This window comes from Dipodomys ordii, unplaced genomic scaffold (assembly GCF_000151885.1).
Source record: "Dipodomys ordii isolate 6190 unplaced genomic scaffold, Dord_2.0 Scaffold84, whole genome shotgun sequence".
NCBI lineage: Eukaryota > Metazoa > Chordata > Mammalia > Rodentia > Heteromyidae > Dipodomys > Dipodomys ordii.
The window spans coordinates 4,808,312-4,831,782 of record NW_012267300.1 but is presented as its reverse complement, the minus strand read 5'-3'; the positions used below and the strand labels follow the sequence as shown (position 1 = coordinate 4,831,782).

The following is a 23,471-nucleotide window of genomic DNA, read 5'->3' as shown; positions in this document are numbered from 1 at the left end:
GCGCCGGGCTAGCTGGGACCCGGGTGTCACTGGGATTCTGGCTCTCTCCAAGGGCGGGCGGGGCGGCCATGCTCCTGTCGGGGGGCGAACCCCCGGCGCTGGAATGGTTAATGGTGCAGACAAAATCCAAGGCTCGGGTGCGGCGGCAGCAGCTCCAAGTGCAACGCATCTTCAGGGTCAAGTTGAACGCTTTCCAGAGCCGCCCCGACACCTCTTACTTCTGGCTGCAGCTGGAGGGGCCCCGGGAGAACACGGGCAAGGCCAAGGTAAACAGCTCCTCTCCCAGCCCGACGCCTCTCTCTGCGACTCCTCGGGAGTCAGCGGCCCCCAGAGGACCCCCCGAAGTGGATCCCGTAGTGGGGTTTGCAGGTAGTGAGGGCAGGGCTGTTCTGTCGCCTCCAGATCTGCAGCCCAAGCTCCTTCCCTCCGGTCCCTTCTCTCTTTTCTGCCCCACCCCTCTCTTGCGTGTCACTTCTGTCCCTCCGATGCTCTGGAAGAACCTTCTCCGTGTGTGTTATCCCACCAGCCGTCCCTGGCCAGGCCCCAGGATTCCATCAGGGGACCAGTGGTAAGGCCCTGTTATTTCTGTGGCTTTGCTACACACCCCTTTGTTCTTCACCGAGACTGAAGGCCTAGATCTTTCTTCAATCCTGAGTGCTAGGATTGAAGGGAGGGGGTGGAGCTGGTCTTCAGAGACACTTCCAAAGCCATGCTGGCATTTTTAGAAATAAGGAGTTTGGAGATCAGAGAGCGAGAGAGGCCAGCCTAAGTGCTAAGGGCCAAGTAGGCGTGGGGTGGTGGGGTTTGGACTGGAGCCCAGGAGTCTGCCTCACACGTTAGATATCCGAGGCTGCCTGGAATAAGGGGCTCAGGGTTAGGTGCTGGGGAAGACTGTAGCCCTTGGGCATGAGAGAGGACCTGGGAGGAGACTAAAGGCCCTGCAGTTGGGGCCGGATGTTTGACTGGCCAAGTCACATAGTATGTCTCCTGTATTTTCCCTGGCTTCTCTCCCTAGCTGCTGCTTTGCCTGGGCCTCTGGTGCTCCCACTGCCCTCAAATTCCCTTATCTTTTCCTGGTAGAAATGTTACAGCCTCACTCTGTCCCAAGCCACCTTCCCCCAGACACACAGTATTCTAGATCAAGGCCATAGGGAGAGGAGGCCCAGAACACAGCCAGCAGTAAAGCTCCTCCCTCACCCCCCTCCTTGAGCTGCTTACATCAGCACTTTTCTGACAGAGGTGCTGGGGCCAGGGAGGGTTTTCAGTTCCTTAGAGGTTTTGGGAGGGAAGGGGTGGGAGCTGGGAGGGGAGGAGTGTCTAGTGAGACTAGATGGGCTGGAGACTTTTGAGAGAAAGAAGTTTCAGAAGCTAGAACAGGGTAGGTTAGTAGGAAGAGGCCTAGCTGGGTGTTGGTGGCTCACACCTGTAATCCTAACTACTCAGAAGTAAGATCTAAAAACCGTGGTTTGAAGCCAGCCAGGGCAGGAAAGTTCATGGGACTTGTATCTCCAATTAACCAGCAAAAAGTTAGAAGAGGTGTCGTGGCTTAGGTGGTAGCCTTGAGCAAAAAAAACAGGGACAATACTCAGGCCCTGAGTTCAAGCTCCAGACATAGGCACAAAAATTATAACAAAGAAAAAACGTAGGAAGAATCTCTTGGGTTCTAAATATTTTTGTTACTATTAAATACCACAACTCAGTCTTTTATTACTGTGTTTTTTTTTGGGGGGGGGTTTGCTGTGTGGTTGAACACAGGATCTTATGCATGCAAGATTATCATTCTATCATTAAGCCACATCTCTAGCTTTGTGAGTATACTAAGTGCTCGCTCCCCTGCTCCTTGCTTAAGTCTTGATTCAGCTAGTTCAAGCCTGGCAGTGCCAGCTCCCATTGCTACCTTTAGTAAATCCAGTGACTCAGTTCTCTCTCCCACTGCCTTTACAGCACTGCTAGTGGCAGAGCCAAGCACTAGTGACTTGCCTTCACACCTGTAATCCTAGCTACTCAGGAAGTTGAGATCTAAGAATCTCTTTCTTAAGGAAATAAAAAATCCGGAAGTGGAGATGTGGTTTAAGTGGTAGAGTACCATCCTTGAGAGAAAAACAAAAAAAAAACAAAACAAAACTGAGGGACAGCAGCACTCAGTACCCAGGCTCTGAGATCAAGTTCCCCTACTGGCCAAGGAAAAAAAAAAAAGGTGGGAGCTTAATGAAAGGTGATTATAGGACTCTCTCTCTCTCATGTCATCACCAAATATGACCCAGATTCAGGGGTGTGTTAGAGCTTGAGATTAGGGTTTGCTATCTTCTAGCTGGGGGGGGGGGTCTGGGTTGAATAATTTGCTATTTGGGAGGACAATTCCCTTATCTATAAAGCAATGTGAAAATGCCCACTTTGTAGAGGGGTTGTGAGAGCCAGTTGGAATAATAGGTGCTATTAAAATACTTTAGCGGGGCTGGGAAGGTGGCTCAGTGGTAGAGCGCTTGCCTTGCATGCTCAAGGCCCTGGGTTCGATTCCTCAGCACCACATAAGCAAAAAGAAAAAAGCCGGAAGTGGTGCTGTGGCTCAAGTGGTAGAGCACTAGCCTTGAGCTGAAGAGCTGAGGGACAGCGCCCAGGCCCAGAGTTCAGGCCCCACGACCGGACCCCCCCCCAAAAAAAAAGAAATTTTTGCAAAATGTGGAGAGCTGTGAGGGATAGAGTGAGGTATTACTGTTCTTAAATAGTTGTATGAGTGAGCAAAACTTTTCCCCTAAGTGTTGGTCTCCTCGTTTGTAAAGTGAGAGGCTTGGCTTTATGAACATTCCTTGTCTTTTCCACATGGAGGTGGTATGGCTAGTTGACTGCAATCCCAGTTTTATGGACACAGAATCTTGGACTTTGACTGTGGCCTCTTCTACCAAGGCTATCTGGTAGACTGGCTTGTTTGGGTCTGAGTGGAAGAGTTAAGAAGGAACTAGGTAGGATCATCTTGAAAGAGGCCTGGGTATATTTGTACATCATATGGACTTAGATTTCTGGAAAAATCTTGGGTACCTTTAAATTGTTTTGTAGTTTTGGAGGACTATAAAATATCAAGGATATTGCTGTAAAGCATGTTCGCAGCAAAATCGTGGCTTCTCTGAAGAGAAAACAGCAAGTAAGGAGAAGAGGGTTGCCCTCCCCCTTTTTTCCCAGTTGGTTTTTTCCTTTCCTTTTTTTCCTTTGGGTTTGTGCTGGTACAAGGCCTCACAACTCGTAGCTTTTTCCTCAAAGCTGGTGCTCTACCACTTGAGCTATACCTCCCATTCTGTGTCTTGCTTTGTTTCACTTTTTGCTGGCTAATTGGGGAAAAGAATCTCTTAGATTTGTCTGCCTGGCCTGACTTTGAACCTCAATCATCAGATCTCAGCCTCCTGAATAGCTAGGATTATGGGTGTGAACCACCAGTGTTTGGATGAGAGGAGTTTTAATAGTGATTAGAAAAGCCCAGGGATAAGCCTTACTTGTTCTTTCTGCCTTCCTTGACAACAATGTGAGATTGGGTTGGGTGTTAGAAAGAAAAGGTGGCATGTTTGCCTTTCTCTCTTTTGGAGAAGATGGAGGGAAGCAAAATGGGGAGTCCAAAGATTGTGGAAGAACAAAATTTGGTGCTACTCATTTGTAATCTCGGCTACTTGATAGGCATAGGTAAGAGGACTATGGCCTGATCCGCCTGTGCGAAAAAGCACAGACTCTATCTCAGGAAGTAGTGCTGTGGCTTGCGGTAGAGTACTAGCCTTGAACACAAAGAGGCTCAGGGATGGTGCCCAGGCCCTGAGTTCAAGCCCCACAACCAACAAAAAAAAGACTATTTGAAAAATAGCTAAAGCAAAAAAGGCTGGTAGCTTGGTTCAAGTGGTAGAGCACCTGCCTACCAAGCAAAGGAAGCTAATCAAGTGCATGGCCCTGAGCTCCAACCATAGCTGTGGCAGTAGAGGCGATTGCTTGATTGATTGATTTTTGTGGTATTGGATAGTGAACTTTGGGTGGAGAGGTGACTTTTGGAGTCTGGATTCTGGAACTCTGGGTTATGGCGAGGCTTGTACACTTTGGTGTGGCTGTCAGTTGGAAATGGATCTGTCCTTGCCTTACACTATGGGAAGAACCAAGGAAGTTGTCTGTGGTCGGAGGAGTGTTGGACTTGGCTCCTCCTGAACCACTGTTAAAATTTCAGGAACTTTGTAAACTGCTAGAGTAATATTTATAGCCACACTGGGAGTATTTACCCCATTGAAATTGGCAAATGCTAATAGGGCTATAAGCTCCCCACCAGCTAACTGTGAAACATCTACCTAATTGTGCTGCAAGTACCTGATTCCTAACTTAAACTTTTATCAAGTAATATACATTTTAAATTGCTTAAAAAATACTTCAAAGGTTTATAAAAGAATGGGCTGGATCACTATCTCACAATACTGTGAAATTTGTGAAATTATGTAATCACTTAATCACAATAAAGAATTTGCAAAAAAAAAGAGATCCGGCTTGGAATGTGCCTTAGTGATAGAGTGCTAGCCTAGCATGCATCAAACCCTGGGTTCAATTCCTCAGTATCACATACACAGAAAAAGCTGGAAGTGGCTCTGTGGCTCAAGTGGTAGAGTGCTACCCTTGAGCAAAAGAAACTACTCAAGGACAGTGCCCAGGCTCCAGTCACAGGACTGGCAAAGAAAAAAAAAGTTTATAAAAGAAGATAGTGGCTCAGACCTGTAATCCTAGCTAATGAAGAGCCTGCGATCCTGAGGATCATGGTTCAAAGCCAGCCTGGATAGAAAGTGTGAGATTTTTATCTCCAATTAGCCACCAGAAAATCAGAAGTGGCGCTGTGGCTCAAAGTGACAGGGTGCTAGCATTGAGCAAAATAGCTCAGTGACAGTGCCCAGACCCCAAGTTAAAGCCTCATGACTGGCCAAAAAAAAAAAAAAAAGGAGATAGTGATTTTCTGTTCTATCTCCTTGTCAGTACCCTTCCCTATGGATACTTGCTCTGGCATTTCTATCAAAAAGTATAAAATATAATCCTCCCTTCCTTTTTCTCTTTCCTGTATTTCTCATTTTAACTAGGATGTTAGGTACATACCACCACTCTCATCTTCTTTCACTGAAATGGAATCTTACAACCTTTCTCTTTTGCCCAGATTATAATGAAATTTGAATCCTCTAGACCTCAGCCTCCCTCAGAGCTCAGATGACAGATGTGCAACACTGTGTCAAGCTATTGTTGTAGAAGGGCTCTTGTATGGATTCCTGGGCTAGCCTCAAATCATGATCCGACCAATCTCAACCTCCTAAGTAGTTAGGATAATGGGTATGAGTCATTGACATCCAGCTAGATATAATAACCTTTTGATCAATTATAGATGTTGTTTTTTATTTCCAATTGTCAGATTTAGCTCTATAGCCATTTCTTCTTTCTTCCCAAGGTAGCTTGTTTGAGTTTTCTGCTAAATCTGTCTTTAGTGGTTGTTTAATTATGCCTATCCAAGCCGGGCGCTGGTGGCTCACGCCTGTAATCCTAGCTACTCAGGAGGCTGAGATCTGAGGATCGCGGTTCAAAGCCAGATGGGCAGAGACGTCTGTGAGATTCTTAGCTCCAAGTGACCACCAAAAAGCCAGAAGTAGAGCTGTTTCAAGTGATAAAATGCTATTCTTGAGCAAAAAAGGAATTAAAAATTAGCTAAGGGTCAACATTTAGGCCTTGAGTTCAAGCCTCAATACCGGCACAAAAAAGTTTTTTTTTTAAATTTAGAAGCATCCTATTCATATTTTGTGTGTTTCATGTCATTTATTACATCTCTGAGGAAAGTAATGGTAATAAACTTTTTTAATGCCATTACTAGGTCTTGTACTCAAGGCCTAGTGTTCTCTTGTGATTTATTTTTCCATGCTATGTTCTACCACTTAAACCATGCCTCCACTTCCTGCTGTTTGCTGGCTAATTGGAGGTAAGAATCTGATTTGTCTGGGTTGGTCTTGAACCTTGATCATCAGATCTCAGCCTCCTGAGTAACTAGGATTATAGGCCAGAGCCATTGATGCCTGGTTATTTTGATTATTTTGAAAACTATCTCAATTTGTACTTTTCAATAAAAAAAAAATATTGAACAGGCCTAGCTGTAATGGCTCACGTCTATAATCCTAGCTCCTCAGGGAACTGAGATTTGAAGATTCGCAGTTCAAGCCAGCCGGGTCAGAAAAGTACAAATGACTCAATGTCCAATTAACAAGCAAAAAACCTGGGCTGAAGGTGTGGTTCAAGTGGTAGCAAGATGCTGAGCAAGATCAAGAGGCCCTGAATCAAGCCCCAGGACCAGAACACACACACACACACACACACTTGACAGAATTATTCTAAGATCTTTGGAGGGAGGGAGAGAGACAGAGACTGAGACTGAGACCGATACTGAGACTGAGAGAATGAATCCATACTTTTCTTTTGCAGCATGCCTCTTTATTTTCACATGTATTTTGTACCTGGTCAGATTTGCCTTGCGGGTTCATATGACCAGGTGAAGATTGAGTGGGAGGGGTTGACTGGATGCCTATCAAATGTTGTGGTCATTTTGCCTGGTTGAAAATCAGAGATTAACAACTGAGTATGTTTTGGAGCAGGGATTGGAGAAGAGGTTGTAGGTCTATAGTTTAGGCCAGGTGTAAGAGTCAAACATAGGTTTAAACAGGAAAGCATTTCCTGGATACTTGAGCAGAGGTGCTGGCTTGAACTTCAGGATGGTTGAAAATCTGAAATGGAGCATTTATCTTCTAATGGAAGAGGGATGATACAGTCCATAGGGGCTGGTGGATTAACTGCAAGTGTTCCTGCTTCTTAGAGTTCAAGGGCCTGTGCTGGTGGAACTCAGACAGAGAGTGGAGGAACCCAATGTCTCCCAGACCGTTTTCTCCCTCTTGATTGGCCAGAGAGCCAGAGGTCTTCCTTCTGATTAGACATTATATGTATCAGTGGGGCATTTTAAAACCTTGGACACTGGCCCAGCAACTTAATCTCTGCCTCTGGGCAACAGGTACCATGGTTACAGGTGCAGGTTGTACTAGACGAGGATTAAGTTGGAATCTCTTAGGATTACCTGCTACTTACTGTAGTCACCTGGTGGTCAGACAGAAGAGGTGGAAAGAGCTCTGCTTTCAAAGTTCAGATAGATGTGGACTGTAATTCTGGGGAAGGCACACTTAGGACCTCCGAAGAACGAGACAGTCCACTGAGGCACAGTTTTCAGTAACACATACATTATGTCAATATCCTAGAACATACTATGTCATTATTCAATAATGCACTATGTCAGTATTCCATAATACTCACTACACCTATGATGTGGAATCTGTCTTGACAATAGGAATCAGGTGGCTTGGTGGGAAGATGAGGTAATAAATAACTTGCCCCAGGTCACGCTTAAGTACAGAGAATGCTTAGTAGTGTTCAGTCTCTTTCCCTAACGATCACAATTATATAATGCCAGAGAACTGGCCCTGGAGTATCTAGTTTCATCTATCATTTTAGAGGTTAAGAGACTGAAGCCATTAGAAGATGACAGATTTCCTTCACTTTGGTTTTTGTTCCTTTTGGTCTCTAAACAGGATACAAATTAATCAGAATAAACCTCTTTATTTCTTTTTCTTGCCCCGCTTTTTCTTGGCAGCTTTTACTGAAATTCCTTATACTACTTTTATATATAGTTGCAATGTACTTTGAAGTTATTTACCCTCTTTCTTCTTTTTTTATTATTTGTCAGTTGTGGGGCTTGAACTCAGGGCCTAGGCACTGTCCTTGAGCTGTTTTTTGCTCAAGGCTAGTGCTCTGCCACTTTGAGCCACAGCTCCACTCCTGTTTTTTGGTGGTTGATTGGAGATAAGAATCTCATGGACTTTTTTGCTCCAGCTAGCTTTGAACTGTGATCCTCAGATCTCAGCCTCCTGAATAGCTAGGATGACAGGCCTGAGCCACCAATGCCCTGCTATCCTCTAACTTTCATTTTTCCTCTCTCCCCTACTTCTTATCCTCCTAAATAGTTCCAAATCATGTACTACCTCATATATAAAATGTCCTTTAAGTCTAGCTTCCACAAGAGTAAAAGTATACATTATTTAGCTTTTTGAGTTTAACTTGTCTTGCTGAACATGTTGATTTCTAATTGCATTCTTTGAGAGAGAGAGAGAGTGTGTGTGTGTGTGGTACCGGGGCTTGGACTCAGAGCTTTGCACTTACTAGGCTGATGCTGTATCTCTCCATCCCCTGCCCTTAGGATCCCGATCTAATGACTCCACGATGGAAGTAGAACTAGATCTCTTGACTCTGTACCTGGTTCCTTTTTCTCCTCTTTCTGTGTCTGCCATGTGCTCTCAGTGTTCCCTGAAGGAGATGGGGTGTGAGGGTCAAGATCATGGAAAGAGCAGCTGGCCCTGTATAGGTAGAGGGAGGACATGGCTTAGGAAGGGGCTGGATTTTTAGGTAAAGAGGGTGGAGCCAGCTGCAGGTCAGTAATGGACTGCTTTCCTTTTGCTCTCTCTATGGTGCCTAGGAATATCTGAAGGGCCTGTGTAGCCCAGAGCTATGGAAGGAGGTTCGCTATCCACCAGTCCTGCACTGCGCCTTCCTTGGGGCCCAGGGCCTCTTCCTGGACTGCCTCTGTTGGAGCACCCTGGCCTACCTAGTGCCTGGCCCCCCTGGCTCCCTGATGGTGGGCGGCCTGACTGAGTCTTTCACCATGACCCAGAACTGGCTGGAGGAGCTGGTAGCCAGGTTGCGTTGGGGTCCTGCTTCTTTCCTAACTCCCCGGGGTGTCTGGGAAGCTGAGGTGACCCGAGCCTTTGGGGCACTGGTATGGATCCGTGGTGACCAGTATGCAGGAGACCTCCTGCAGTTGCCCCCAGCAGTCCAAGAGCTTCTGCTGAGCCTGGTCCGAGATGCTGCAGGCAAAGAGGACATCATTGAGTGGCTCGGCCACTTTGGCATCTCCAGCCCAGAGGTCTCGATCTGCCTTCCCCAGCAGAAGGAAGACACAACTATAGTGTCTGTGGGAGAGTCTCCTGAGTCCTTCCTGGAGATAGGGTCCTTCCAGAATGAGGGCTCAGAAAACCCCAAAAGATTGATGAACCTGGGAGCTACCCCGTCTCTAGTCCAAACCCAGAGCACACAGCAGGAGACAGCAAATCAGCTGCTATGGTAAGTTCTGGACAACGTGTCTGGCTTTTCTGATCCTATCCTTGCTTCTTCACCCCAGAAACAATAGTAGTAGTTTGGGGTCTAAATTGGCCTTGTCTTTCTCCTTCTTTCTCTCGCTTTCTTTCCTTATTTTTTTAAATCTCTCCTCCTTCCTTCATATATATATATATATATATATAGTGTGTGTGTGTGTGTGTGTGTGTGTGTGTGTGACTGTATTGGGTGGGGTTTGACTGCAGGGTCTGGGCCCTGTCCTTTAGCTTTTTCACTCAAGGCTGGTGCTCTGCTACTTGAGCTACTTCTGGCTATTTGATGGTTAATTGGAGATAAGAGCGCTCAGTAGGTGCTCTACCACTCTAGTCCACTCATGGACTTTCCTGCCTGGGCTGGCTTTGAACCATGATTCTCAGATCTCAGCCTTCTGAGATTAGGAAGATTACAGACTAGGATTATAGGCATGAGCCACTGGCATCTGGCCTTTCTATTTTTTTTTTAATCTTTGCTGGTCCTAGGGCTTAAACTCAGGGCTTGGGGACTGTCCTGAGCTTTTTTGTTCAAGAATAGTGCTCTACCACTTGAGCCACACCTCCACTTCTGCTTTTTAATAGTTTATTGGAGGTAAGAGTCTCATGAACTTTCCTGCCCTGGCTGGCTTCAAACCACAATCCTCAGATCTCAGCCTCCTGAGTACCTGGTGTCTTTCTACCTTTTTAACTACCTTGTTTCCTTTAGGGTTGGTTCCAACAACCAGGGTGGTAAAAACAGCTCTCCAGAGGAAAGGCCAGCACAAGCCACCAGTAGTGAGGACTCTGCACACCACACACAAGCCTTACTGAAGCAAAGGCAGGTTCAGAGAGTGGAAGATAAACTCTCCTTCCAGCCTCCTGCGTCATCCCTGAGTGTGTGTCCATCATGGAAGGCCTGGACCCCAGGGCCAGCCTTTGGGCCTTTGTGGCCTGGGACTATTGCAGCATCCTTCTGGACAATCAATGAATTGCATTCTCTCCACCTGGCTTGCCTTCTGTCCCAAGCCTGCTTTAATTTCCCCTTCTGGCAGAGGCCTCTGGGTCCCATTCAGCTGAAGCTGCCAGGACAGAATGCTTTGCCCTTAAATCTGGAGTGGAAACAGAAGGATCTAGCTCCCCTGCCTAGTGCAGAAAGCCCAGCTTGCAGATCCAATGGGGAGCTGGGAGAAGAGAGAGCCCTACAGAACTGTCTGAGGCCTGAGAGTCCTCCACAAGTCATGAGCTTGCTGGTGGTCCCGGAGGGCTCTGGTGTCAAACATAAGATTAGTTCACGACTTCCGCAGATAGGGCCACCCTTGACCTCTCCACTCAAACTACAAGCTCAAGTTGACCCTGGGAATCAAGGACATAGCCCATCAGATTGTAAGGGTCTGGAAAAAGGGTCCTCTCCAGCACTGCCCACAGCTCAGGGGAGGCCCGTGGCTCAAGAGGGGCTGATACCCCAGGCAGCCCCTGAAGTTCCAGAAGTGCCTGACACTCTCAAAGTGCCCATGGCTGCCATAGTGGCCAAAGCAGAAAGCCCACCCCCAGCCAAAGGGCCACATGCAGCTTCCAACATGCCTTCAACAGCCCAAAAGATGTCAGCAGGACACACAGAACCTACAGCTCCCAAAGTGCTTTCAGCCCTGACAAAACCGGCAGTTCACATGGCATCTACAGCTCCAAAAGCAGCTGTGGGTCAACCAGCATTGGTATCAGCAGTGCAAGTAACATCTACAGCTCCCCAAACTCTCACAGCTCAGAAGATGCCTGCCACAAAAGCATTACCTGCAGGTTCGAAAACACCTAAAACTCAAACTGGGTCCACAACTAAAACAGGATCTGTAGCTCCAAAAGCGTCTGCACCCCCCAAAACACCTGTAGGTTCAAAAACCTCCAGAGCTCCCAAAACACCCGCAGCCCAGAAGGCACCCACAGATGCAGGTCCAGCTTTGGATGTAGCCAAACTGCAGAATGAAGCCCTGCCTTTGTTAAGAGGTGGTAACACCTTGCCAAAGGGCCAGGTAGAGCCTGGGAGTTGGGATAACCAGTCCAGCAGCACCTTGACTCCCAGCAGTAAGCACCAATGCCAGAGGGAAGGGCTCTTGGGGGCTCTGGAGGGGGCAGCAAGGCAGTTACCCTGCCAGCCACAGGCAAACAGCACAGTGACCAGCTTCCAGAGGTATCACGAGGCCCTAAACACGCCTTTCGAGTTGAACTTATCAGAGGAACCTGGGAACCAGAGACTTCGGCGAGTGGTCATCGATGGTAGCAGTGTGGCCATGGTGTGAGTAGCCATGGGCATTGGGTGGGGTGGGGGTGGGGGGACAAGGTACCTTTGGAAAATGCAATATAGGCTTCCATTATTTCATAACTTCCATAGAGGTGAAAGGATTCAAAGAGGAGAAAGATAGGAGGAAATTGGCATATGCTGAGTACCCACACTGTGGGCACTGATTGTTTATTTGTGTGTCTATGTGTGTGTGTTTGTATGTGTGCCAGTCCTGGGTCTTGAACTCAGGGCCTGGGCACTGTCCCGGAGATTCCTCCCTCTTTTTTTTTTTGGTTGGTTGTGGGGACTGAACTCATAGCCTAAGCTGTCCCTGAGCTTTTTTGTCCAAGGCTAGCACTTTACCACTCTGAGACACAGTGCTATTTCTAGTTTTCTGGTAACTATTTAGAGATGAAAGTCTTACAGATTTTCCTGCTCAGGCTGGCTTTGAACTGCAATCCTTAAAATCTCAGCCTCGTAAGTAGCTAGGATTATAGGTGTGACCCACCAGCATCCAGCTGTGATTGTTCTTTTCCTTCCCTCTTTTCTTCCTTCCTTCCTTCCTTCCTGCCTGCCTGCCTGCCTGCCTGCTTGCCTTCCTTCCTTCCTTCCTTTTTTCTTTCTTTCTTTCTTTTGTTCTTGTTTGTGCTGGTCTTGGGGCTTGAACTGGGAGCTCAGGTACTGTCCCTGAGCTTTTGTTTGCTCAAAGCCAGTGTGCTAAAGCTCCACTTCGTTTTTTTTGGGGGGAGGGGAGGGGTGCTTAATCGGAGATAAGAATCTCATTACTGGGCTGGGAAGGAGGCTCAGTGGTAGAGCGCTTGCCTTGCATGCCTGAGGCCCTGGGTTCGATTCCTCAGCACCACATAAGCAAAAAGAAAAAAAAAAGCCGCAAGTGGCGCTGTGGCTCAAGTGGTAGAGCGCTAGCCTTGAGCCGAAGAGCTGAGGGACAGCGCCCAGAGTTCAGGCCTCATGACTGGATCCAAAAAAAAAAAAAAAAAAGAATCTCATTATCTTTACTGCCCAGTCTGGCTTCAAACTACAATCCTCAGACGTCAGCCTCCTAAGTAGCTAGGATTACGCATGAACCACTTTAACATCTGGCTGGTTGGCTTAAGCTTTGTTGATCAAGGCTAGAGCTCTGCCACTTGAGTTTACTTTACTTCTGGTTTTCTTTTTTTGCCGGGTCTGGGCCCGAATGCTCTTCGGCTCAAGACTAGCACTCTACCACTTCCAGCTGACTTTATTTCTGGCTTTTTGTTGGTTAATTGGATATGAACGTGTCACAGACTTTCCCTGCTTGGACTAGCTTTTAGCCAGGATCCTCAGATCTCAGTCTCCTGAGAAGCTAGGGTTACAGGAGTGAGTCACTTGGCCTCTGGCAGTGCATGGGATTCTTATAGCATCCCTATAAGGGTAGGTTTCTGTTCTTCTTCTGTGATAAATGCAGAAGCAGGCACAGAGATGAAAACCTTTGGTCCAAACCTCAAGACCTAACACAGAACAGATCTCTGAAGTTCTAACTGACCACTCTAGCCCTTAGAGATTGCCTGCCCTGCTCAATGATTGATTACTGCTGAGACGTATCAGCACAAGTAAGTGCCAAACCACATAATTGATCACATGCTGGAGTAGTTATTCTTGATGAGAATGCTCTGAGCACATAGTAGGTGATCGGGACTTTTTTTTGCTTCAAGTTTAAACTGAATCCAGTATAGAGGCTTCCCTCTTTCTCTTGTCTTTTATGTCATCTATATATATTTGCATGCATGCATGCATGCACATAGATTATACATCTTTGTGCATGTGTATGTGTATGTGCACACACACAGTATCTGCAAGTGTCCTGTATCCAGTGGATATGGGAAGATTCAGTGGATCTTCAAACAGATGGAGGGAAGGGAGAACGTCATTGCTGATGCCTGGGGCTGGGTTTGAGAGAAGATGATGAAGCAAGGTCATTTCTGCTGACAGAGGATGCCACTTCCTCCACCCCACAGGCATGGCCTTCAGCACTTCTTCTCCTGCCGAGGTATAGCCATGGCAGTGCAGTATTTCTGGAACCGGGGACACCGGGAGATCACTGTATTTGTGCCCACCTGGCAGCTGAGGAAGAACCGGAGAGTGCGAGGTGAGATACTACTATGCCTGCCCAACCCTTCCTCCGTTACTAAGCTTTTCTTCTCCCTGCCTTTTGGCTCCACCCTCCTGCTACCCCACATGGCCTTTCCCTAATCATCTCTCTTTTCTCTCTTTCACCACCAGAAAGCCACTTCCTGACAAAACTCCACTCACTCAAGATGCTTTCAATCACCCCTTCCCAGCTGGAGAATGGCAAGAAGATCACCACCTGTGATTACAGGTATGCAGTTCCCCAGGCCTCTCTGTGGGCTGGCGTGTGATGTGGACTCCAGTCTATCTTCCCTGGGGAAATAGAGGTCGGGAGTTATGACCAAAAGGAGGATGTGGTACAAGTGAAGAGAGAGTTCAAGGTGAGCTCTTTTTGGCTAAGAAGGTCATCCATGAGTTCCCTGGCTTTCTTTTCCATGGCCTGTGGGCCATCAAGAGCCATTGCTTTGTATTGGATGAACATCATGATTCAAGTGAGCATCAGAAGTACCTCAGGTTTTTGGTTGCCAATTTGGGGTGAAATCAGTGTTTCAAAGAATTCCTTTAGTCTTTTCTTCCCCTAAGCCCTGGTACTGGGAGGAGGTATGTACGCAGCTTCATGTAGATGACCTGTAGACTAGTCTCTAAAAATGGAGTTAGGCTGGTCTGGACTGCCTGGGGGATTCTGTAGTCCTGTCTCTACTGCAGCAAGGCCCTGCCATACCAGAGTTGATGTCTGACAGATAGAGATCTTGGCTTTATTTAGCACTCCTTGCTAGCCAAGGAGTTGTTTCTTTTCTACTTTCCTCAAGATCTGACATCCATCCATCTAGTCTCAGAGCTTGGAATGTGCCACTCAGACTTTTTTCCTTTAATAACCAGCCCCTGGTGTAAGTTCTGTAAGATCCTCTGTTCAGGACTGGGTTTGAGGAGAGAAGCTTGACTGCAGAAGGACCCCTGCTGGGCACTTCCTGAATAGCATAATTGGGTAGTTGGATGAAACTTTTCAGTGGGTGGAGAACTGAGTGTCCTCTTTTGTGATCACCACCTTCTTTAGAGAGAGGGTGGTCTTCAGAAAAATTATTTTTTTTTGCCAGTCCTGGGACTTGAGGACTTGAATTCAGGGCCTGGGCACTGTCCCTGAGCTACTTTTGTCAAGGCTAATGCTCTAGCCCTTGAGGTAGAGTGGCACTTTGGCTTTTTCTGTTTATGTGTACTGAGGAATTGAACCCAGGGCTTCATTCATGCTAGGCAAGCATTCTACCACTAAGCCACATTCCAAGCCCAACACAATTTATTTTTATACATGCTAGTGTATATACCTGTGTCTTGGCACGCGTATGAATGTTGTGCATTGGCAAAGAAAACTGGGATATTTGTGTGTAGACTGTGAGGCAGATGCTGAGCTAGATACTAGAATGCTGCATCTCATTCATATGTGTATCATAGGGAATGTGTTCATTTATATACTAGGAGCTATATGCATCCTGATCCATAGTGCTGGGGGCTCTTGATGATGCCAGATGGCTACACTGAGGAGGGGATGTGCTCTGGAGCCCTGGCACTTTGACTACAAGGAGTAGTGTTTTTTGTCTAACATACTTCATTGTGGAACTGCTACTTCATTTTCTATTCCTATTTTTTCCCCTCTCTTGCTTTTCTTTTCTTTTTGTTTGCCAGTACTGGGGCTTGAACTCAGCATCTGAGTACTGTCCCTGAGCAGTTTTTCCTCAAGGCTGGCCCTCTACACTTGAGCCACAACTCTACTTCGGGCTTTTGAAGGTTAATTGCAGATAGGAATCTCATGGACTTTACTGCCCAGGCTGGCTTTGAATCATGATCCTCAGATGTCCCATCTTTGAGTAGCCAGGATTACAGGTGTGAGTCACCTGCATCTGCCTAGTTCATTTTTCTAGTCTCCAGAAAATAAAAGAGATGGTTACTGGGTAGTTAGCAATCCTCCATCTCCACGCAGGTTCATGGTAAAGCTGGCAGAAGAGACAGATGGCGTCATTGTTACCAATGAGCAGATTCACGTCTTGATGAATAACTCCAAGAAAGTCATGGTCACAGATCGGTGAGGTGCTCCCTGGGGGTGTGAACTTATCCTTCTGCTTGATATTGGGCACTCCATAGGAGAAATGTTGGTAAAGAGAAAGGTGTCTGGGAGTAGGGATTGCATCACCAGCCTGGAGATTGGGGGAAGGAGGTCTAAGTGTCTATGACAGCACCAGGCTACTATATATGGCACAGTAATGAATCAAGAGCTCATCTATGACATGCCCCTTTCTCTTCTGGGTTCAGTCTTCTGCCTTTCACATTTGCGGGGAATCTCTTCATGGTACCAGATGACCCTCTGGGTCGTGATGGCCCCACATTGGATGAATTTCTAAAGAAGCCAAACAGGTAAAAGGTCAGACCTGCCCTGCCTCCCAAGCTCTCCAGGGACTGATCAAATCCTTCTTGATTGTACTAGCTACCATGTGCCTAATGCTTACTAATAAACAGGGCCACTTGGCTTTTTCACATCTTTATACTTCTATTACATACTGATGTATCTATCAGCCACTTACAGGATGCTTTCAGTTTTACTTACAAGCTTTACTACTAATACGTATCCTTCTACAACTGGTATTTGTGCTCCTTATTATTATTATTGTTATTGTTATTATTATTATTTTGATGCCAATTCTGGGGCTTAAACTCAGGGCCTGACACTCTCCTTTAGATTTTTCCACTTGGCTAATGCTCTACCATTTGAGCTTCCAGTTTTGTTCTGGTTAATTCAAGGTAAGAGTCTCTTAAATTTGTCTGCCCAGGCTGGCAGGATCCTCAGATCTCAGCCTCCTGAGTAGCTAGGATTATAGGTGTGGGCAACCTGTGCTGGTTAAGGTTTAAAGGAGCAGATGTGTCTTGAGTACACACTGTCATGGTAACCATCTCCTTTGACCCTTGAGAAGAATCTGAGACTCTAGTGACTTTTCCAAGTCACTTTGTCAGTGCTAGCAGAACTGGTCTATAGCAACTAGCAGCTATCCTTTGGCATCTACTTGCTTTGAGTCACTTTCCTACCTATCTTCCATTTCCTAGGACCAGCAGGACTCTTGGCTCTGACTGGACCTGGCCAAGTCCTGCTTCCTAGGCCAGGTCTTGAAGTCAACTTTCACCAGTGTAGAAATGAGGTTGAGGTTAGCCTGCTGTGGGTCAAGCTTTCCTTCACATCTTATCCTGTCCCCAGGGGTGTCAGACTAGATGCCATTGGCTTAAAACTAGTTTACATGTGTCTTGATCAGTGAGGATTTTGTTTGCTAAGACTTCTAGCCATAGACTGTAATGTTGAGGTTCTGGCAGATACAGGTATGGATCTGACTAAGCCTAGCCATAGAAGAGGCTGGTGTTCAGGGACATTTAGGTGTGGAATGAATTTCCCCTTGGATGACCTTTGGGGGTGGAGTTGCCCTTCTCCTTTGACTTGTTTTGGTCTGTAGGTTGGACATGGACATCGGCAACTTCTTGAAGGTGTGGAAGACTCTTCCTCCCATTTCAGCCAGCATCTCAGAGCTGAGTGATGACTCTGACCCTGGGCCTGTGGAGAAGCTTCAGGATGTGGAAGAAACCAGAGAGGAAAAGGAAGAAAGACAGGAAGAGGAGCAGAGGGATGGGCAAGGGATACCAGAAACAGCAGAGGAGGACAGTCTTGATTCTTCCTGGGAGTCACCATTCCATGTTGAGTGCCCTTCCCTTTCTGAGGAAATTCTTCAGTACCTCAGCCTGAATGACCCTCCTGACGGAGCTCTAGACATTGACCTCCTGCCGGGGGTGACCTCTCCCAACCTGGACATCCCTTGGGATGGAAATGCTCCTTGCCAGCAGATCCTAGCTCAGCTGGCCCAGATGACCATCCCCAGAAACTTCACAGCTCTGTCCTTCTTTGTGGGGTTTATGGACTCCCACCGGAATGCCATCCCTGACTATGAAGCCCTTGTGGGCCCCCTCCACTGCCTCCTCAAGCAGAAGCCAGACTGGCAGTGGGACAGGGAGCATGAGAAGGCCTTCTTGGCCCTGAAGCAGGCCCTGGTGTCTGTCCTCTGCCTGACAGCCCCCAACTCCCAGCTGCCCTTCTACCTGGAGGTGACAGTGAGCCAAGTGGTACTCACAGCCATCCTTCATCAAGAGCACTCGGGAAAAAAGCACCTCATTGCCTATACCTCGAAGCCCCTCCTCCCTGGTGAGGACAGTGAGGGCCCCCAATCAGGGGGAGACAGCCCCTATGCAGTGGCCTGGGCGCTCAAGCATTTTTCTCACTGTCTTGGAGATTCCCCAGTGGTCCTAGATCTTTCCTATACCTCCCGGACCACTATAGACCCTGAGGCACAAGAGGGCGATGGGGTTTCCAAAGCATGGTTGATCCGATGGTCCGTCTTGGTACAGGATAAAGGCAAAAGGGCTTTAGAGTTAACCCTCTTGCAGGGCTTGCTGGGGGAAAACCAACTGCTGCCACCTGTTTCTTCCATGCCTCGATTCTTCCAGGTTCTACCTCCTTTTTCTGACCTGTCCACTTTTATCTGTATTCACGTGTCAGGCTATTGCTTCTACCGTGATGATGAGTGGTGTGCTGGCTTTGGTCTCTATGTCCTGTCTCCCACCAGCCCCCCTGTCTCCCTTTCCTTTTCCTGTGCCCCTTCCACTCCCACTTATGCCCACCTGGCGGCTGTGGCCTGTGGTCTGGAGCACTTTGGCCAGTCAGAGTTCCCAGTAGTTTTCCTTACCCACTGCAGCTGGATTTTCAGCCTCCTGTGGGAGCTGCTACCCCTCTGGAAGGCCAGGGGCTTCCTGTCCTCTGATGGGGCCCCCCTACCTCACCCAAACCTGCTTTCTTACATCATATCACTCACTTCTAGTCTCTCATCCCTGCCATTTATCTACCGAACCTCCTACCGGGGCTCTCTGTTTGCTGTGACTGTAGACACCCTGGCTAAGCAAGGTGCCCAAGGGGGCGGGCAGTCCTGGGATTTGCCAACGGATGTGCCAGTCCCTGCGGTGACTCCTCATTTGATGGGCAAGAAGCCCAATCTACTAGCACTGCAAATGAGTGACAGCACCTTAGCAGATGTCATTGCCAAGCTTCAGGCTGGTCAGAAAGTATCTGGTTCCTCCCCTTTTAGTTCTGCCTTTCAGTCACTCAGCCTGGACAAGGAGAGTGGCCTGCTTATGTTCAAGGGAGATAAAAAGCCCAAAGTCTGGGTAGTTCCTAGGCAACTGAGAAGGGATCTGATTTTCTCTGTGCATGACGTCCCTGTAGGGGGCCACCAGAGGCCAGAGGAGACCTACAGAAAGCTGCGGTTGCTGGGCTGGTGGCCTGGGATACAGGAACATGTGAAAGATTACTGCAGAAGCTGCTTGTTCTGCCTCCCCCGCAACCTTGGAGGCTGTGAGCTGAAGGCTATTGAATCTCCGTGGCCCATCAGGTCCACTGCTCCTTGGGCGAACCTGCAGATGGAGGTGGTCGGTCCAGTCACTGGAAGTGAGGAGGGCTATAAGCACGTGCTCATTGTGGCTGACCCCAACACCCGCTGGGTGGAAGCGTTCCCACTGAAGCCCTATACACACATGGCAGTGGCCCAGCTGTTACTTCAACATGTGTTTTCCAGGTGGGGGGTTCCTGTGAAGCTGGAGGCAGCCCAAGGTCCCCAATTTGCCCGACATGTCCTAGTGAGCTGTGGCTTGGCCCTAGGAGCCCAGGTAGTCACCCTGAGTAGGGTTCTCCAGTTCACCTGTCTGGCTAGCTCAGAGGCCTACTGGGAATTCAAGAGAGCCCTGAAGGAATTCATCTTCCTGTATGGCAAGAAGTGGGCAGCCTCTCTGCCCTTGCTGCATCTGGCCTTTAGGGCCTCCTCCACGGAGGCTACCCCATTCCGGATCCTGACAGGAGGTGAGGAGAGACTGACCAAGCCTTTGTGGTGGGAGATGAGCAGTGCAAACATTGAAGGGCTCAAGATGGATATTTTCCTGCTCCAGTTGCTCAGCGAGCTGCTGGAGCTGCACCTGAGGGTGGCGGAAAAGCCCAGTGAGAAAGCCGAGAATCGGCGATTCAAGCAGGAGACCCAGGAGACGGAGTGGAACGTAGGTGACCAGGTCCTCCTGCTGTCCCTCCCCAGGAATGGCAACAGTGCCAAATGGGTGGGGCCCTTCTATATTGGGGATCGGCTGAGCCTGTCACTCTATAGGGTATGGGGTTTCCCAACCCCAGAGAAGCTAGGGTGCGTCTATCCCAGTAATCTGATGAAGACCTTTGCCAAGAGTAGTACATCTTTGCCTTTTAAGGGCTTGGAGCAGTGAACTAGAGTGGTGGGGGGAATCCCCTGCCCCAGTCCTGGGTTTCTGCCACTAGGCCTCCCTCTGCCCCTAGCCAGTGTTTTATGCTCTTTGGAGGCCCTCCATGTGCCTTTTGTAGAGAGGTTGCTTCCTAAAGCTTTGCTGAGTTGCCTTGACTTAGGGATGAGTGTCTGACTACCCTAGCTTGGGGTAGTCAGAGAATTTACCAAAGGCTGTCATATATGCGCCTCTGACACTATTACAATGGGGGGGGGTAAGCAAAGCCCCCTTCTAAAATAGTCCAGGATCAGAGATTTTTACCCCTCCTAGTGTCTTCTTCCCCTTCCCACACATGCAGGTATATGGTGATATCTCTCTCTCTCCCTGCCCCGGTCTTACTGGCTGTCTTAATCATAAAACTGTGTGGTTCTGGACCTCACAAATGAAATGAGTCTTTTCCCCAGACAGAAACCTGTACATTTGGAGAGCCTTGGCCTTTGGAGTTATCACTGACACAAACCTTCATGGATTGTGGGAGGCAGCTGGCTCCCTAGCTTCCTGGCCAATGTGCTTAGGCCAGACTTGACCTTCCCAGATGTCAAGAAAGGGCTTCAGTCCCCCTCAAGAGGACAGTGGCTCAGGATGGGAGAATAGCCAACTACAATCTCCCCCCTTCCCCCTTGGCATGGGAGAGGGGCAGGAGGGGAGGGGGAGGGGTAACCTACCTCATTTGACACCAGCCCAAAGAAACAACTCATAACCCCTGCTGATAATTGCCATTCCCTCAGGAACCAAGGATTTGATGCCAAGGGTAGCATCTCTATTTGAAAAGCTGCTTTTGCTAGACCAAGGTCATCCCTCCCACCCACCCCCACTCTGAAGGAGGAAAGGTATCTGAAGAAGGTGGTTCACTACACAGCCAGATGCTTAGTGGCTTTATCTCCCAACCCCTTCCAACCCTCCTCCAAAGTCCTCAGCCCTCTATGCTTTCTGTCTTCACCTTTATCATACTCTGTGGTCTCCACTGCCCTGCCTTCCTGAGACCGTGCATAGAGTGATTGTCTTATTTGGCTCACCTCTTGGTCCTCTGGCTCCACATTCTGTGTAGAATTAAATCTGAACTATCTCAGAGCCACCATACAAAAGCCACTCCTGTAGTGAGAATGAGTTTCTATGAGTGTGTTTGCTCCACTCTGAATTGCTGCTGCTGCTGCTGCTGCTGCTACTGCTGCTGCTGTTGAGGAAAACATGTGAGATCAGCATTGTGTTGCTCTGGGTGAGCCCTGTAGTAGCTTCTTTTCTCCAGTAGCTCTGCCAGTCTGTTGGCCCAGCTCAGATTACCAGCACACTTGGCATTGCAGAAATCTGCAGCCAGAGGAGAACCTGCCATCAAGCCTAACTTGCTTGTTTTACAGTAGAGCAAAGAACCCAGAGAGGGAAAATGACTAGTCTAAAGTCATATAACCAATTGGTGGCTGAACTGGGCCCTGGATTGAATTTCCCACCATGAAAAAGATTTTGGCAGAGGGTTCAACAAGAGAATCCTTTGAGATTCTATACATTTTCCCCTCCCTGTCATCCTTTGGCAATTTGTAGATAGACTCTCTGGATGTTCTCCTTAAACCAATTCCAGCTGTTAATCCTGTCCAAGAGTGATTGAGTGGCAGCCAAAGAACTGAAAGGTTAGCTTCAGGATTTTAGCAGATACTCTATTGCTTCTCCCACCTTACCCAATTCCTGGTCCTTCCCTTTCTTCTAATGATATGTGCAACCTATCCTCCCCTTCTGTTCTGTTAACTATATTTTTGATGCTGTACCCCCTTTTAAAGTGAATTTTTTTCATTTTGTCAATAAATGGGTTAAACTAGAGTTGATGTTCAGTCTTTTTTTTTTTAACCTTAGTTTCAATTAGGTGGTAAGGAGTGTGGGCAGTTGTGGATGTCACTGCTAGATTTCTCAGGTGGATATGGAGACTTTCAGAAGGTTAGTGCCTTTTGAAGATCATCTGGCCAAGCTGTTGATGGACAGCTAGAGGAGATCAGGTACAGAGAGTGATATGCTGAAGCTTGGCTGGTTTACAGCAGCACAGGGTGGAAAGCCCAGGCTTGGTGTCCAACCTGGTGCTCTTCTGGTTCCTGTGTTAGAAGTGGGCGGAGTAGGAATGAAAACCAATTGTACCTGGCTCCAGAAGGGGTATTCATGCAGAATCAATGATACCAGAAACCCCACAAACTTAGGTTTGCCTACTGCCTATTTGGAGATAGACCTGTTTCTTTATGAGTGTTATACAAGGTAACAAATCCCAAGTGATAGGATGAGGATTATAGGAAGTGTGTGTGTGTGTGTGTGTGTGTGTGTGTGTGTGAACTCAGGACCTGGGTGCTGAATTTTAGCTTTTTCACTTAAGGTTGTTGCTCTAACACTTTTGGCATTTTTTGGTGGTTAATTGGAGATAAGAGACTCATGAACTTTCCTGCTTTTGCTGGTTTGAACCCCAGTCCTCAGATCTCAGCTTCTTGAGTAGCTAGGCTTATAGGTATGAACTACAGGCACCTGGCAGGGAATAATCTTGTGAATAGTCTAATGTATATCTTGGGGACAGAATGGCCTCCAGTATTCCCTAGCTGATATTGCTCTTCTTCTTGTGCTAGAAACCCCTGTGCTTCCCCTTCTGGCTTGGAGGCCTTTTTACCCTTTGTCAAATTGCTTGGCTTTGGGCCTCTGCTTATTGGCTGACAATCTCATCTGCCATTCTCATCTGTTGAGCATTGGCATGGGCATAGGTGGCAAGAGGGAAATTCCCTTCCTGAGAACTCTGCCGCCTGTGTCACTATCATTCATTTACTTGTTATTTATAAGGTACCTACTGTGTTCTGGGCTCTAGGTGTGGAGCAGATAACAGATAATGTGACTGACATAATCTCTGCCCCACTGGAGCCCATAATCAAGTGAGAGAGAGCAACAACTGAAGAGCTAGCTGGTCACCAGCAGCTCACATTTCTAACCTTTGCTGCTCAGGAGGCTGAGATCTGAGGATCTAGGTTCAAAGCCTACCTGGGCAAGCAAGTCAGTGAGATTCTTGTCTCTGATTAGTTAGCAAGAAGTTGGAAGTGGATGTGTGGCTCAAGTGGCAAAGCACCAGTTTTGAGTGGAAAGGCTAAGGGACAATGCCCAGACCCTGAGTTCAAGCTCTAGTACCGGCACAGGCACACACACTTGTACACACATGACAACTGAACAAACACATGCAGTTCACAACCATAAGGGAGACAGATGTCAGAGCCAATGGATCTCAGTTCACATGTCATTTGGAGAAGGCCTCCCTGGAACCCCTTCACCAAAAGCGATACATCACACTTCGTTCAGGCCAGAGAATAAAAGATGCAGAAGTGGAGGGCTGAACTGGGAAAGCACTTAGCAAAACCCCTTTATTTTCTATCATAGATTAAGAAGGAATCAAGTTTTACTCATATTGGTTTCTGTGTTTTTTTCCTTCACTGTTGAAAAAAAAATTCTGAGCAGAGATTTGAGATTTCTTTTTTTTTTTGGAGATGTGGAGGTTTGTCCACAGTCCA

The 23,471-nt window shown here is 47.6% G+C and overlaps 1 protein-coding gene across 1 annotated transcript; it reads left to right on the top strand.

Annotated features, from left to right (window-relative positions):
• Positions 1 to 19: 19 nt before the first annotated feature.
• On the top strand, positions 20 to 21,765 carry Nynrin (NYN domain and retroviral integrase containing). Its single transcript, XM_013025463.1, has 8 exons — positions 20 to 266; positions 8,555 to 9,198; positions 9,931 to 11,490; positions 13,473 to 13,603; positions 13,738 to 13,834; positions 15,557 to 15,658; positions 15,886 to 15,987; positions 17,070 to 21,765. The coding sequence occupies exons 1-8, from the start codon at positions 69 to 71 to the stop codon at positions 19,918 to 19,920; spliced, it is 5,685 nt and encodes a 1,894-aa protein (XP_012880917.1). The 5' UTR covers positions 20 to 68; the 3' UTR covers positions 19,921 to 21,765.
• The last annotated feature ends 1,706 nt before the right edge of the window (positions 21,766 to 23,471 follow it).